Source organism: Chanos chanos, chromosome 7 (assembly GCF_902362185.1).
Source record: "Chanos chanos chromosome 7, fChaCha1.1, whole genome shotgun sequence".
NCBI lineage: Eukaryota > Metazoa > Chordata > Actinopteri > Gonorynchiformes > Chanidae > Chanos > Chanos chanos.
Window position 1 is genome coordinate 2487839 of NC_044501.1, and position 16320 is coordinate 2504158.

General features: G+C 43.5%; 2 protein-coding genes across 2 annotated transcripts in view; one reads left to right on the plus strand and one right to left on the minus strand.

Moving 5' to 3' along the window:
• Window positions 1–213: 213 nt before the first annotated feature.
• On the minus strand, window positions 214–8721 carry sid4 (secreted immunoglobulin domain 4). Its single transcript, XM_030780943.1, has 9 exons — window positions 8612–8721; window positions 7689–7835; window positions 6504–6638; window positions 3589–3770; window positions 2951–3146; window positions 2420–2530; window positions 1938–2006; window positions 892–1158; window positions 214–558 (listed from the first exon to the last, which is right to left on the minus strand). Exons 1-9 carry the CDS (start codon window positions 8658–8660, stop codon window positions 554–556), a joined length of 1161 nt encoding a protein of 386 aa, XP_030636803.1. The 5' UTR covers window positions 8661–8721; the 3' UTR covers window positions 214–553.
• Window positions 8722–10935: 2214 nt separating this feature from the next.
• Window positions 10936–16320, plus strand: part of LOC115817605 (NACHT, LRR and PYD domains-containing protein 3-like) — an 8735-nt gene continuing 3350 nt past the window's right edge. Inside the window, exons 1-5 of the mRNA XM_030780932.1 lie at window positions 10936–11234; window positions 11674–11787; window positions 12414–14471; window positions 15174–15347; window positions 16095–16268. Coding sequence (XP_030636792.1) covers window positions 10990–11234; window positions 11674–11787; window positions 12414–14471; window positions 15174–15347; window positions 16095–16268 — 2765 coding nt within the window. The 5' untranslated portion in view covers window positions 10936–10989. The remainder of the gene's footprint in view (window positions 11235–11673; window positions 11788–12413; window positions 14472–15173; window positions 15348–16094; window positions 16269–16320) is intronic.

Sequence of the window (16320 nt, forward strand, 5' to 3'; positions counted from 1 at the left end):
ACAGAGGCTTCAGTGTTCACCCAAAAATAATTTCAAGAAAATTTTACACCAAAACTGTTCTCTCTTTTCAAAGACAACTTGTTACTAACAAAACAAAAGTGAAACAGCTGCTTAAAAACACACATAAAACCTAATTTTTCTTCTTTTTTTTTTTCTTTTTTTTTTGCACATTCTAAAAATAGCACAGTAAACAAATACCCCCGGTTCAGTAAATAGGTGTAAAATGTCATTTATTGATTTTTTGTTTGTTTGTTTTTATGTTTCACCCAGAGGCTCTCGGCTCTGGAGCCAACTCTCACACATGACCACACATTTAGACAACCCTGTTGCCGCGGCAACTGCTCACTTGTCACCCTCCTGTTGTTATCATTGTTTGTTTGACTCTCTCTGTGTGTGTGTTTGTTTGTTTGTTGTATAAAAGAACGGGTAATGCTGCCCTGGTCGTGAATACCTAAAGATAATCAGAAGCGTGTGATCACAAACAGACTGTTGAGTTTCTCTTCACGTGTCATCAGCAGTGAACCACACTTAGGCATGGGCTCAGCGCGCTCCGTTACGCTACGGGACAGAAAGGGTTACAGAAAGACAAGAAAAAGAAAGAAAAAAAGAAAGAGAGAAAGAAAGAAAGAAAAAAAGAGAGAGATAGACAGAAGAAAGTATGACAGGAAGAAAGACAGAGAGAGAGAGACAAAAGAGACTCATTAGATTTTGCACCTTACGCTATGAATATTGATGTATCCTATCCTGTGACACTGTTAATGTTAATCATTGTTATTGATTCTTCCCTCATAATCGACTCCAACGCCTTTCGCTAATGACTCCTGCACAAACCACAAACAGCGACCCAATTGCGTCTCAGAACGACACGTCCAATAGGCCTCGCGATCTAACCTCTCACTACGACTTTGGCCGTCGCTTCGCTGCTCCCCACGTGGTTGCTGGTCGCGCATTTGTAAGTTCCGCTGTCAGTCACCTTCAGCTGACCAATCACAAGCAAGCCATCCTTGGTGGTGGTGGCCCCTGCGGACATTGAGCCCCCGCTGACTCTGGTCCATCTGAACTGGATCGGGTGAGAACCGTGGGCCAGGCACTGCAGCCGGAGAGAATCTCCTTTGCGCGCAATCACTTGATCCTGAAGAATGGTGGCATAGGGCGGGGCTAAGAGCATGGACAGTGGAGACAGCCAATCAGAGACGGTAACAAAGCGTCATGACATTTAGAGAATCATAAGTTCACCAATGAAAGATACTAGGCCCCTGTACTACGAAGCGAGGTAACTGGCTTACCATGTAACTTCTGGTTAAGGTAACTCAAAGTAGTAAACCTCCTACTAGAAGAGCCCTATGGCTTCATTCTCTTAGCAAACAAAGACATAGGGCTCTTCTATTAGGAGGTTTATTACTTACTACTTACTTAGTTACCTTAACCAGATTTTACCTGCTTAGCCAGTTACCTCACTTCGTAGTACAGCACTTAGGTCATAGGTCAATCACTACTGAAGTCATATGACAGAGCAGTTCACATACTGTAAGTCACATGACCACAGTCTCAGGGCAACCAGCACTCAGCGACTCATTTTCACTCTGACCTTTTATCAGTATCTCATTTTCACTCTGTCACCAACGTCCAGTTTTCTCAACACATTTACACAGTGTTTTACTGCTGACTCAAAGGGCTTATGCAGGTACATTGTCGAATAAAAGATTTATCTCGATTCATCATCGTGTAGGGAACTGTTTCCAGAGCTACTCCTCTCTCCTTTGCTTTGCTAGATGGGTTTGACAGCCGTACTGTACTGTTCTTTGGCTCAGATATATCAGAGGAATGTTGATTTTGGATTGCACTGTGGACTTTCCCCCTCTCTCTCTCTCTCTCTTTCTCTCTGTCTCTCTCTCTCTCTCTGTCTCTCTCTCTCACACGCACACACACACACTTACAATCCACCTCCAGCTGCACGTAGGCTTCACTGTAGCCAGCACTGTTTGTGGCATTGCAGATGTACTGTCCTGAGAGAGAGAGAGAGAGAGAGAGAGAGAGAGAGAGAGAGAAAGAGAAAGAGACAGAGAGATGGAGAGAGAGAGAGAGAGAGAGAGAGAGAAAGAGAAAGAGACAGAGAGAGAGAGAGAGAGAGAGAGAGAGAGAGAGAGAGATTAATTCGTGACTCATTAAACCACAGAGCAGAGTCCATTTCTGATACAGCATTCAACTTGTTTGTTTCTCTGTGCACTGCTTACAGAGTGCCTATACATGTAAACACACACACATGTCTGCAAGCACGTGCCCAGGCACAAACACATGCACTTAACCATACACACACACACACATACGTATGTATGCACACACAGACACATGCATGCACATATGCACACACACATGTGCATGCACACACACACACACACACACAGACACACACACACACCTGAGTCTTGTCTGCCCACATTAGTCAAGGTCAGAGTTCCTCCAGACACCTTGTGCTTCCATGGCAATGGAGCACGCAGCTTCGACCAGGAGAGAACAGGAGTGGGGGACCCTGGGAAAGACAGAGAGAGAGACAGAGAGAGAGACAGAGGGAGAGAGACAGAGAGAGAGACAGAGGGAGAGAGACAGAGAGAGACAGAGAGAGAGAGAGAGAGAGAGAGACAGAGAGAGAGACAGAGAAAGAGACAGAGAGAGAGACAGAGAGAGAGAGAGAGAGAGAGAGACAGAGAGAGAGACAGAGAGAGAGACAGAGAGAGAGAGAGAGGGGGGATGGGGTCTTAGCTGTTGTTACCAGTTAAATGTCTGATCTGAGGTCAGTGTTTGTAAGTGTTGTCACCGGTTAAATGTCTGATCTGAGGTCAGTGTTTCCATGTGCTGTTACCAGTTAAATGTCTGATCTGAGGTCAGTGTTTGTGAGTGCTGTTACCAGTTAAATATCTGATCTGAGGTCAGTGTTTGTGAGTGCTGTTACCAGTTGCTTGGCAGTGCATAGTGACTGCCTGTCCCTCCACAGCTGTGAGATCTGTCGTGGAAACCGAGGCCCTGGGAGCCGTGCCGACGGAAGCCCCGCCCTCCACCATTAGCTCCACCTTCCCCTCGTCTGTGCCCTCCCTGTTCTGCGCACGACACACATAGGTCCCCGCCTCCCCTTGTCTTGTGACCACCACCTGGAGACAAGCAGAAGAAGAGTGTGTGTGTGTGTGAGTGTGTGTGTGTGTGTGTGTGTGTGTGCGCCTGTGTGTGCGTGTGTGTGTGTGTGTGTGTGTGTGTGTGTGTGTGTGTGCGTCTGTGTGTGTGTGTGAGTGTGTGCGTGCGTCTGTGTGTGTGTGTGTGTGTGTGTGTGTGTGTGTGTTGCGTGTGTGTGAGCGCATCCGTGCGCGTGTGTGTGTCTGTGTCTGTGTGTATGTGTGTGTGTGTGTGTGTGTGTGTGTGTGTGTGTCTGTGTTGGGTGTGTGTGTGTGTGTGTGTGTGTGTGTGTGTCTGTGTTGGGTGTGTGTGTGTGTGTGTGTGTGTGTGTGTGTGTGTGTGTGTGTGCGCGTGTTTGTGTCTGTGTGTATGTGTGTGTTGTGTGTTCACACAGTGTGATGATGCTACAGGAGAACAGCACACCTTCAGAGTAGCAGTCGTGTCAGTAGTTGCTGTGGCAACAAGAGACCTCTCACTCCCTCCTTCCTGTTTGTACCATTGGATCGAGGGGCGGGGTTTCCCTGAAGCGTGGCACTCCAAGGACACTGTCCCGCCCACTCTGACCTGCACAGGGCTGGCCGGAGTCACACGCACCTTTGGAGACTCTAAGAACACATAGACACACACACACACACACACAAACAGGCATGCACACACACATGCACACGCACACACATGCATACACACAAATGTAAACTTAAATATAATCATATAAGCCTACACATCAAGGGAGTTTCTCACAGAACCACACACATGAAAGCAAAAACACATACAAACACACTGGGCTTACGTTTGACTGTCAGTGAAGCTGTGATGGTAATAAACACACTGGGCTTACGTTTGATGGTCAGTGAAGCTGTGATGGTAATAAACACACTGGGCTTACGTTTGACTGTCAGTGAAGCTGTGATGGTAATAAACACACTGGGCTTACGTTTGACTGTCAGTGAAGCTGTGATGGTAATAAACACACTGGGCTTACGTTTGATCGTCAGTGAAGCTGTGATGGTAATAAACACACTGGGCTTACGTTTGACTGTCAGTGAAGCTGTGATGGTAATAAACACACTGGGCTTACGTTTGACTGTCAGTGAAGCTGTGATGGTAATAAACACACTGGGCTTACGTTTGATGGTCAGTGAAACTGTGATGGTAATAAACACACTGGGCTTATGTTTGACTGTCAGTGAAGCTGTGATGGTAATAAACACACTGGGCTTACGTTTGATCGTCAGTGAAGCTGTGATGGTAATAAACACACTGGGCTTACGTTTGACTGTCAGTGAAACTGTGATGGTAATAAACACACTGGGCTTATGTTTGACTGTCAGTGAAGCTGTGATGGTAATAAACACACTGGGCTTACGTTTGACTGTCAGTGAAACTGTGATGGTAATAAACACACTGGGCTTACGTTTGATCGTCAGTGAAGCTGTGATGGTAATAAACACACTGGTCTTATGTTTGATGGTCAGTGAAGCTGTGATGGTAATAAACACACTGGGCTTATGTTTGACTGTCAGTGAAGCTGTGATGGTAATAAACACACTGGGCTTACGTTTGACTGTCAGTGAAGCTGTGATGGTAATAAACACACTGGGCTTACGTTTGACTGTCAGTGAAACTGTGATGGTAATAAACACACTGGGCTTACGTTTGATCGTCAGTGAAGCTGTGATGGTAATAAACACACTGGTCTTATGTTTGATGGTCAGTGAAGCTGTGATGGTAATAAACACACTGGTCTTATGTTTGATGGTCAGTGAAGCTGTGATGGTAATAAACACACTGGGCTTTACGTTTGATGGTCAGTGAAGCTGTGATGGTAATAAACACACTGGGCTTACGTTTGATCGTCAGTGAAACTGTGATGGTAATAAACACACTGGGCTTACGTTTGACTGTCAGTGAAGCTGTGATGGTAATAAACACACTGGGCTTACGTTTGACTGTCAGTGAAGCTGTGATGGTAATAAACACACTGGGCTTACGTTTGATCGTCAGTGAAGCTGTGATGGTAATAAACACACTGGGCTTACGTTTGACTGTCAGTGAAGCTGTGATGGTAATAAACACACTGGGCTTACGTTTGACTGTCAGTGAAGCTGTGATGGTAATAAACACACTGGGCTTACGTTTGATCGTCAGTGAAGCTGTGATGGTAATAAACACACTGGGCTTACGTTTGATCGTCAGTGAAACTGTGATGGTAATAAACACACTGGGCTTACGTTTGACTGTCAGTGAAGCTGTGATGGTAATAAACACACTGGGCTTACGTTTGACTGTCAGTGAAGCTGTGATGGTAATAAACACACTGGGCTTATGTTTGATCGTCAGTGAAACTGTGATGGTAATAAACACACTGGGCTTACGTTTGACTGTCAGTGAAGCTGTGATGGTAATAAACACACTGGGCTTACGTTTGATCGTCAGTGAAGCTGTGATGGTAATAAACACACTGGGCTTACGTTTGATCGTCAGTGAAGCTGTGATGGTAATAAACACACTGGGCTTATGTTTGATGGTCAGTGAAGCTGTGATGGTAATAAACACACTGGGCTTACGTTTGACTGTCAGTGAAGCTGTGATGGTAATAAACACACTGGGCTTACGTTTGACTGTCAGTGAAGCTGTGATGGTAATAAACACACTGGGCTTACGTTTGACTGTCAGTTAAGCTGTGATGGTAATAAACACACTGGGCTTACGTTTGACTGTCAGTGAAGCTGTGATGGTAATAAACACACTGGGCTTATGTTTGATCGTCAGTGAAGCTGTGATGGTAATAAACACACTGGGCTTTACGTTTGATCGTCAGTGAAGCTGTGATGGTAATAAACACACTGGGCTTTACGTTTGATCGTCAGTGAAGCTGTGATGGTAATAAACACACTGGGCTTACGTTTGATCGTCAGTGAAGCTGTGATGGTAATAAACACACTGGGCTTTACGTTTGATCGTCAGTGAAGCTGTGATGGTAATAAACACGCTGGGCTTACGTTTGACTGTCAGTGAAGCTGTGATGGTAATAAACACGCTGGGCTTACGTTTGACTGTCAGTGAAGCTGTGATGGTAATAAACACACTGGGCTTACGTTTGACTGTCAGTGAAACTGTGATGGTAATAAACACACTGGGCTTACGTTTGATCGTCAGTGAAGCTGTGATGGTAATAAACACACTGGTCTTATGTTTGACTGTCAGTGAAGCTGTGATGGTAATAAACACACTGGGCTTATGTTTGATCGTCAGTGAAACTGTGATGGTAATAAACACACTGGGCTTATGTTTGATGGTCAGTGAAGCTGTGATGGTAATAAACACACTGGTCTTACGTTTGATGGTCAGTGAAGCTGTGATGGTAGCTTTGCCATGCGCGTTGGTTGCTATGCAGCGATATGCTCCCTGGTTCGCAGGACGTACATTGGCAATGGTGAGTACTGATCCATCAGGGCCAACTTTAACATTATCTGTGTGAAACCCATAAAAACAAGGGAGAGAGAAAGAGAGAGAGAGACAGAGAGAGGGAGAGAGAGAGAGGGGGAGAGAGAGAGAAAGGGAGAGAGAGGGAGAGAGAGAGAGAGAGAGAGAGAGAGAGAGAGAGAGAGAGACAGAGAGAGGGAGAGAGAGAGAGACAGAGAGAGGGAGAGAGAGAGAGAGAGAGAGAGAGAGAGAGAGAGAGAGAGGGAGAGAGAGCTATTGACTTCCTGTGGGGATGAAAAGCAGGCACTGCGCAGTAGCGGACAGCCACTGATCTGTGATCAGTGATTAGGGCTTTGGTGATAGAATCAGGGTTGGAACCCTGTCTATACTGGAGGTCGTACATGCATTGGGTTGAAGCTCTCAGAGTGAAGCAACTGGGGGATGTTAGTTCCAGGCTGAAATCAAAAACACTGTGAATGGGGATTGTAATCTAACAGTACAGATTAACAGGATAAAATCAAAAACACTGTGAATGGGGATTGTAATCTAACAGCACAGATTAACAGGGTAAAAGCAAAAACACTGTGAATGGGGATTGTAATCTAACAGCACAGATTAACAGGGTAAAATCAAAAAACACTGTGAATGGGGATTGTAATCTAACAGTACAGATTAACAGGGTGAAATCAAAAACACTGTGAATGGGGATTGTAATCTAACAGTACAGATTAACAGGGTGAAATCAAAAACACTGTGAATGGGGATTGTAATCTAACAGTACAGATTAACAGGGTAAAATCAAAAACGCTGTGAATGGGGATTGTAATCTAACAGTACAGAGCGCTGTTCACATTCTCTTGGGCCATAAAAACTAGACGGTGTTCCAGAGACACACACAGGCCCCTCCCCCTCCTGCTATTGGGTCATCCTCACTGAGGGGGGTGGGGATTCTGAGCTTGTTTAATAATTAGATACCAGGAATGGCTCTTATCCAGGCTCAACTCTTCATTTTGTGGCCGAGCTGCTGTGTAAACTGAACCCTCTCAGGTGTCTGGATGTCGTCAGGGCTCAGAGCATGGACGGAGCCCTGGACTCACCTCCCAGTGGCTGGTTATTGGTTTTCTTCCACTCCAGCTGGACGGGCTGGGATCCGCTCACCACCCGGCACCGGAAACTGGCAGACTCTCCCTGTCGGACAGCTGCCCCGCGGGGCTCTATGGACAGAACCGGACTCTGGGCCCAGACTGAGGGACGGAAGGAATATTAAACAACAGAAAAGACAGACTGACAAAATGCAGTAAAATATTACAGAGACAATGTTATCATCATCGTCATCAATGAGAAGTTCACCAAAACAAACAAACAAGCAAACAAACGGTTCTGAAAACTGTCAGTTGGAGAGAGTTAGGGGCAGGACTCACCTCTCTCTCTCTCTCTCTCTCTCTCTCTCTATCTGTCAATCTATCTATCTATCTATCTATCTCCCGTTACGTAAATGCAAATCCTCTGTCCTTGCCAGTTTTTGGGTGGCTCAGCAGAGAAAGAAACAACAGTAAAACAAACAGGCTGTTCGCTGTGACAGAGCTGGAGAACAGTCAGCTCCAAAAACAGTCAGCTCCAAAAACTGCCAGCTCCAAAAACAGTCAGCTCCAAACACAGTCAGCTCCAAAAACAGTCAGCTCCAAAAACAGTCAGCTCATCCTTCTCTTCACCGCTGTTCGCTTTACCTGAGAATCCACACACTTCAGAGCTAAGTGCTTCACAAGCAGAAAACATGTACAAAATGACACCAAACAATACACAGAAAAAAGTTTCCCCAAACAGACTAGAGCACAACAAAACGTCAGTTATGAATATCAGTGCACTGTCACCACGTTGCCATGGCGAAAATGACGGACAGTTCTGGTAGGATTTTAACAGCAGAGGGTCTGGGTTTAAGACAGAAGAGTAGGTACCTGAACACGGTGAGCGTTGAGCGAGAGAGCGTGTGTTAAGATCAAGGCTGACTGGTGGTGTTTACCTGTGTGCAGAAGAATGCAGAGGATGAACACAGCATGACAAACTCCCATGGTGAAAAGACAGCAGTTCTCTCTCTCTCTCCCTCTCTCTCTCTCTTTTCACAGTCACTGCTCCACTCTTCCTTTTATCCCCTCTTATTCCCACCCTGTGTCACTTTATCGCACTCACCCCCCCCCCACCCCCGACCCCTTTTCCACCCCTCACCCCCCTCATCTCTGCCCAGTCACCCCTCCCTCATTCTCTCTCTGGCAGCATCCAACTGCCATCAGCCATATGACATGCTATGGAACTGTTTGTTTATTTGTTAGTGGAGAGGCATAACTGAACAACAACTTTCCACCCATATATGAAAAAATGAAGTTGATATCGACCCGTAACAGCAAAAACATTTGCATGACATTGATCCATACCTGCGTAAATGTACATGATAGACCTGGATGTTCATTTAGCAAAACAGCAAAAGTAAAGCAGTAACTGATGTTTGGGTTTATGGGATTAAAGGGACTGTATTAAACGGGATCAAATCCCAATATTTTAACCACTGTTTTATTACAAGTAGCGTTGCGTTAATGCCGAGGGGAGTGAGGGGGTTGACAAAGGTCTATGAGTGCAGAGGCCTGTCCGAAGTTTAAACAAATCTTTTTTTTCGTCATTGGTAAACAAGACAGTCCAGAGTCTGAGAGAGAGAGAGAGAGAGAGAGAGACGTGATTACCTCACAGCACCTTCGAGTTTGGTAAACATAATGTGAAAATAGAGTGAATTGTTCCAACAAGATTAACTAATGTTTATAAGTGAGTTATAATCCAGATCTGTTGAGTCGCTTCTAACGCAATTCATTTGTGCAACGACTATGTGACCTTAAAAAGGAAATGTCTGTTCATTTCAGTAAATGTCAAAATATAGTAACCCTGCGCTGGATTCGGCAGGGTCTGTTCGTATTCCATCTGTTTCATATCATGGCATTGGGTATCACTCTATAATTTAACAAAACCGCTACTGCGTGTCCCGCGGTAACCACAACGACTAGTTGGCGCTTTAATTGAGTGAAAAAAAGAGGCTCGAATCGAAACTTAAACTTAACAGACAGAAACGCCATTTCACGAAGACAAGCGCTGCGGAAATTCTTTCGTATAACCACTAAAGTTCAGAGTAAGTGCTTTCATAAAACGCAATATGCCGAAAGTTAGAGGGCGGAGAGGGATGCTGCTTGGAACGGGGATTTGTAATTTGAGTTTGTTGTAAATCTGGTTAGTCAGCTAACTTCACGTCAAAATCGCCGTAACCTGAACCTGACGCTTTTCATTTGACTTAAATCAGTTCAAACGGAAACAGTCCAAGTTATGTCAAGGTGACAATAGGCAAACGCCGCGCAGTTTTGACTTTACATCAGCAGACTTTATGTCTTGTTAGACCTGAAGTCAACTAGCTTCATATATCTATATAAGTCAACTAGCTTCATATATCTATACTTTCTGAATCGCAGATAAACGCGTGGTTCGCTATGTGAGTAGTTGCTTTTAAGGTGTAAGGCGTGGGAGTATCTGTGATCAGCGACATGGCGCTATCAGTAATTTCACTTAATCTCCCTCTATTCCTGTTGTCCTTTTGTTTCAGAAAACAACCCGGGTTTATGTCATTAGAACTGATGGAGATTGCAAGTCGTATTATGGCTATTGTTTATGTCATACCTAATAATGTAATATATTGTTTGTCAGGTTTTGTAGTTTAATATCAAACAAACATGTCATCTGTCATGCATAGTATTAGGAAGGGCAGTTGCACCATTATATTCAATCTCTCTCTCTCTCTCTCTCTCTCTGTCTCTCTCTCTCTCGCTCTCTCTCTGTATGTATGTATATACCTACGTATGTATGTATGCATGTTTGTATGTATGTATGTATGTATGTATCTATCTATCTATCTATCTATCTATCTATCTGTCTGTCTGTCTGTCTATCTATTCATACATTTAGTGGTATAAAGATTGTTTTGACTGAATTTGTTATTAAACCAAATCAAAGAGGGGACCATGTTATTATGACTACGTTTTAAATTTCATATTTCGATTCCATTCAGGCCAGAGGGAAAATCTTTATGTTCTCCACCACAACAAGCACCAAAAAGAAGACAACTGTTGAAGGAGATTCAAGAGGTGAGCATATTTAATTAGCTAAAGGAAACTGGTTGTTTGATTAGTAGTAACTGTGAAACCATTTCTTTGTATGTTAGAAGATGTGGCAGTGTGTAATCGTGAGTTTTTGTGAGTTCAGGGAGTCAGAAGATGTGGCAGTGTGTGACTGTCATGTTTTTGTGAGTTCAGGGAGTCAGAAGATGTCAGTGTGGAGACCGTGAGACAGGGAACTCTTCTTCTGAACACTATGGAGAAAGACTCTGTCTCTAAAAGGAGTCTCTCTGAGGGAGGTGGAAAGGAGATGGCCTCTTTTGTGGAGGGGGGCACACCTCCCAAAAGGAAGCGTGTTGGGGACAGTGAGGATGACGTTGGTCGTCCTGAGAGGTCTCAGAGACCAGGATCTCCTGCACACAGCCTTCTGTCCAGGAGGAGTACACACTCCATGTTCAAACCTCCAAACCTGACTGCAGAAGCAGACCCTCCTGGGCTGGGGTAAGGGATTAAGTGAATTTGTTTATGTATGTCCAGCACAATTCATTGTTATAAGTATAACTGCATTGGCTTAAGTCTTATTTTTCAAAACAAAAGTGTTTTATTAAGCGTTTTTAATACTACTACTACTACTACTACTACTACTAATGAAAGCTTTCACTTCAAGCTATTGTTTTGCTTGGAGGTGAATGTGCAGTAATGTACCAGGGGGGTATTTCAGAAAGTGTGTTTGGTGAAAACTCAGAGTTAGTTAACTCAGAGTACGTAGTAAACCTCCTAATAGAAGAGCCCTATGGTTTTGCTTGGAGGTGAATGTGCAGTAATGTAGCAGGTTATAAAAAGGTCAAAACTGATTGTTGCATTCATCCCTGAAAATTTTTCTTCTGTCACTCTGTCACATAGAACAGACCCAGTTGCTTTCTTTGTGTTATTATACTAGATCTCAGCCACAGAGACCAGTGTCTCCAGTGCCCAGCTGTGTGTCTATGGCGAGTGACCAGTCCATTTTCAAACCCCCGAACTTCAGCGCGGAAACAAGGGCCTCTGACCTAATGTGAGTCTCCTCTGTAAAGCCAGTGAACTCTGTAAACATGTCTGTAATCCCAATAGGCTGAGAGAGAAAACAGTGAATGACAAACTAACAAAGCAGCACCCTGGCTTTATCCAAAGAAGTTATCACCTCAGTAAAGAGACTTAAAACCAACAGAATGATGGTCACAGAGTGAAGCACTGTACTTTGTGCTTTAATATTTATGTGCCATAAATGCAGAACCACTACAAGTCTAATGAGTTCTCTCACAGGACATTTCTGAGACTTTGGAATGTCTTTTTATGTATTTCTAGATAACCCTGGGCTTGGGATTTTGAAAGTTGCTTTCAGAATATGGTTAATGAAATATGTTAAGATGTTTTCATCATCATCATCATCATCATCATCTAGGTTTTATCATTTTCAGTGTTCATATTAATTGTGCTGTGTTTGTAACGGCAGTGTGAAATATGTGATGACCTGCAGGTCTCAGTCTCAGTAGTCTCAAAGTGAAACCAATGCACAGACAAGTTCAAGTCCTTCTGGTCTCACTCTCTCTCTCACTCTCTCACTCTCTCACTCTCTCACTCTCTCTCTCACTCTCTCTCTCTCTCACTCTCTCGCTCTCTCACTCTCTCTCTGTGCTGTAGGTGGAGTGCAGGTCTGACTCAGGATCAGTCCAGATGTGGTCTGTGTCAGCAGGCTCTGAGAGATCCAGTCTCTACCAGCTGTGGACACAGTTTCTGCAGACAGTGTATCAGCACATACTGGGACCAGTCTGATCCATTAGGAGACTATGTCTGTCCCCAGTGCAGAAAGAGATCCAGAACACGTCCTGTTCTACAGCAACCCAAAGTCTCTGACTCCACATCAGATGATGTTGTGCTGAGAACTATTGTAGGTCATAAATCCATCCAGAAAAAGAAGTGTGAATACTTATTTGAGGGAAACACACTACGAGGAGATCAAACCCCCCTCAACAGGATTTACACAGAGCTCTACATCATAGAGGGAGAAAGTGAGGGAGTGAATGAAGAACATGAAGTTTTACAGATGGAGACAAAATCCAGGACACAGAGCTCACAAGACATATCAGTTAACTGCAATGACATCTTCAAACCCTTGACCACTCAGGAACCAAGAGAAAAATCAAAGGGAGAAGAAATCAGAACTGTGCTCACCAAAGGCATCGCTGGCATTGGAAAAACAGTCTCTGTGCAAAAGTTTATTCTGGACTGGGCAGAGGGAACAACCAATCAGCACATTGATTTCATGTTTGCACTACCTCTTCGAGAGTTGAACCTGCTTAAAGATCGCCAATACAGTCTTCATGGACTCCTGCAGGAGTTTTATCCAGAGCTTAAAGACTTGGATCCAAAGAAATTTGATGATTGTCAAATGCTGTTTGTCTTTGATGGCTTAGATGAGAGTCGACTTCAGTTGAATTTTTCTGAGAAGTTGTGTGATGTGACCACATCATCATCAGTGAATATACTAATATCAAACCTTATTCAAGGAAATCTTCTTCCCTCTGCTCTCGTCTGGACAACCTCCAGACCAGCAGCAGCCAATAAGATCCCCTCTCACTTCATCAGTCGTGTAACAGAAATAGTAGGATTCAATGATTCACAGAAAGAGGAATACCTCAGAAAAAGAATCAGTGATGAGATTCAAGCCAACAGAATCATCTCACACATCAAGACATCAAGGAGCCTCCACATCATGTGTCACATCCCAGTGTTCTGTTGGATTTCAGCCACTGTGCTTCAGGAAATGCTGCGTCAAAATTGTAAAATGATCCCTACGACTCTGACCGAAATGTATGTACATTTCTTACTCATTCAGACAAAACTGAAAAGCCAGAAGTATGAAGACAGTGTTGAGACTGACCCACAACGGCTTCTGGAGATGAACAGGACGATCTTTCTGAAGATTGCTGAGCTGGCTTTCAAACAGTTACTTGGGGGCAATGTAATGTTTTATGAAGAAGATCTGCAAAAATGTGGCATTGATGTCCGTGACGCGACTCTGTTTTCTGGGATTTGCACTGAGATCTTTAAAGAAGAAGCTGTGCTTTATCTAAGGAAGAAGGTCTACTGCTTTGTGCATCTGAGTGTTCAAGAGTTCTTTGCTGCTCTCTATGTGTTTTACTGCTATATAAACAAGAACATGGAGGGACTGACAGATTTCCTTCAGGACAAAGCCAGAACGTGGCCACTTGAACACTATGTCCAGCTAAAGAATGTTCCCTTGCATATGTTGCTGAACAGTGCTGTGGATAAAGCCTTACAGAGTAACAACGGACACTTAGATCTGCTTGTCAGATTCCTTCATGGAATCTCCCTAGAGTCCAACCAGAAACTCCTGGAGGGTCTACTAATGTACACAGAGAGTAACCCAGAGAGCATCAAGAAAGCAAGTCGTTATATTAAGGGGCTGGAGAGAGAGATTGCCCACCCAGAGAGATGGATCAATCTGCTACACTGCCTGACTGAAATGAGGGACAACTCCGTTCATGAGGAAGTTCACGCACTTCTGAAATCAAAGAAGTTTACAACCGAACTCTCACTCCTACACTGCACAGCACTGGTCCACATGCTTCTGATGTCAGAGGAGGTGCTGGAGGAGCTGAACCTGAAAAAATATAACACATCAGATGAGGGTCGTAGGAGACTCGTCCCGGCCGTGAGGTGCTGCAGAAAAGCCCTGTGAGTAGAGTGACCTCATTTTAAGCTGAGTCGATGGAGTAGAATTTTTAACAGTAAGTGTAGTGTTGGTGATACGAATCTAAGGAGGAAATCAACTGACAGTTCAGTTATGTCATCCATAAAAATTGATTTCCTAATTCGAGGTCTTAATAGGAAATAGCAACATAAATGAAATATAACAATACTTTCAGCAGTGTTTCAGCTTTTGATACGGGCTTGTGACTGAGTGACAGGTCAGCGCTTGGTCCAGCGCTGAAGATCAGGCAGCTAATGGTTCAGAAAACAAGACTAATAAACAAAGTTAAAGACATCTGCATTCTCTAATGTGCAAAATAACAAAAGTAGCTGTATGAGAAGTGATTCAGGAGAGCTTTCTTTGTAAATACAACCAGGGAAAAATCTCATTATTAATGAGGTGTTAAAAGGTTTGGTCACACATATCTTCCCATACTAAATTGGAATTTTACACTTTTGGGTTGGTCTTGCTGTCAGATCTTCAGCGAGTGTACAGGTTTTCACAAAATTCAAATCAGGTGGTTCTGTGGGTGTCCCTAGACTCCCTTGAAAAGAACAGAATAACAAACAACCAAACTATCTGTTGACTAAAAGGGTGCCTCTGACATTATATCTCTAAATGCTAATGCTAAGTATCTAATCATGTCTAAAAATGCTTTGACAGTTATGAATTTTCTCTCTTGATAGACTTGCTGGGTGTCAGCTCACTAAGCAGTGTTGTGAAACTGTAGCATCAGTTCTCAAGTCAGAAAATTCACCATTGATAGTATTGAATGTGAGTGACAATGACCTTCAGGATTCAGGAGTGAAGATGCTCTCAGCTGGTCTTGAAAATCCACACTGTAAACTGGAGATACTGAGGTCAGTATCGGATAGAAACTGTAAAAATGTTGTGCCAGTCCAAAGAAATCTCTGATGTTCTTACTACATAGCTTTAAAACGTTCACAAAACTTAACTCTGCTAGGTAAAAACATGCTCTCTCTCTCTCTCTCTCTCTCTCTCTCTCTCTCTATCTTAATACATAGCTTTAAAAACGTTCACAAAACTTAACTCTGCTAGGTAAAAACATGCTCTCTCTCGCTCTCTCTCTCTCTCTCTCTCGCTCTCTATCTTAATACATAGCTTAAAAAACTTTCACAAAACTTAACTCTGCTAGGTGAAAACATGCTCTCTCTCTCTTTCTCTCTCTTTCTGTCTCTATCTCTCTGTCTCGCTCTCTATCTTAATACATAGCTTAAAAACTTTCACAAAACTTGAACATGCACAGATTTCACAGTGACAGCTTTAGTACACAAGCTACACTACACACTGACAATAACTATTTTGTCTTATGACAAATGTCATTATAATTATTTGCAAATGAAGTTGCTTTCTTCCAAATCATGCTCATGTGTTTTTAAAAAAACCAAACTTTTAATTTGTGCTTATAAACTGTTCTTATCATTTGCTCTTGCTGTTTTGTGAATATACACTATCTCAGTATAAATTTTCGGCATGTGAAAAGTGTGCTTAAAACACTTTACATTTTCCTGGTGTACCATTGCGATAACTCTGCTAGGTGAAAACATGAACTCTCTCTCTCTCTCTCTTGCTCTCTCTCTCTCCAGACTTGCTGGTTGTAAACTCACTGTTCAGTCCTGTGAAGCTGTAGCCTCAGTTCTACAGTCAGTAAACTGTCCCCTGAGAGAACTGGACCTGAGTAACAATGACCTTCAGGATTCAGGAGTGAAGCTGCTCTGCTCTGGGCTGAAGAATCCACACTGTAAACTGGAGATACTGAGGTCAGTATTAATACACAATTTATACTGAGTTTGTCTTGACCGATATTCAGCG

Excerpts from the sequence above, each read along its gene's own strand:
- sid4 (XM_030780943.1), bottom strand. The coding sequence starts at position 8,660 with ATGGGAGTTTGTCATGCTGTGTTCATCCTCTGCATTCTTCTGCACACA. Across the intron at positions 6,639-7,688 it reads CAATAACCAGCCACTGGGAG|ATAATGTTAAAGTTGGCCCT; the intron begins GTGAGTCCAGGG and ends GGTTTCACACAG. Across the intron at positions 3,147-3,588 it reads ACACGACTGCTACTCTGAAG|GTGGTGGTCACAAGACAAGG; the intron begins GTGTGCTGTTCT and ends GCTTGTCTCCAG.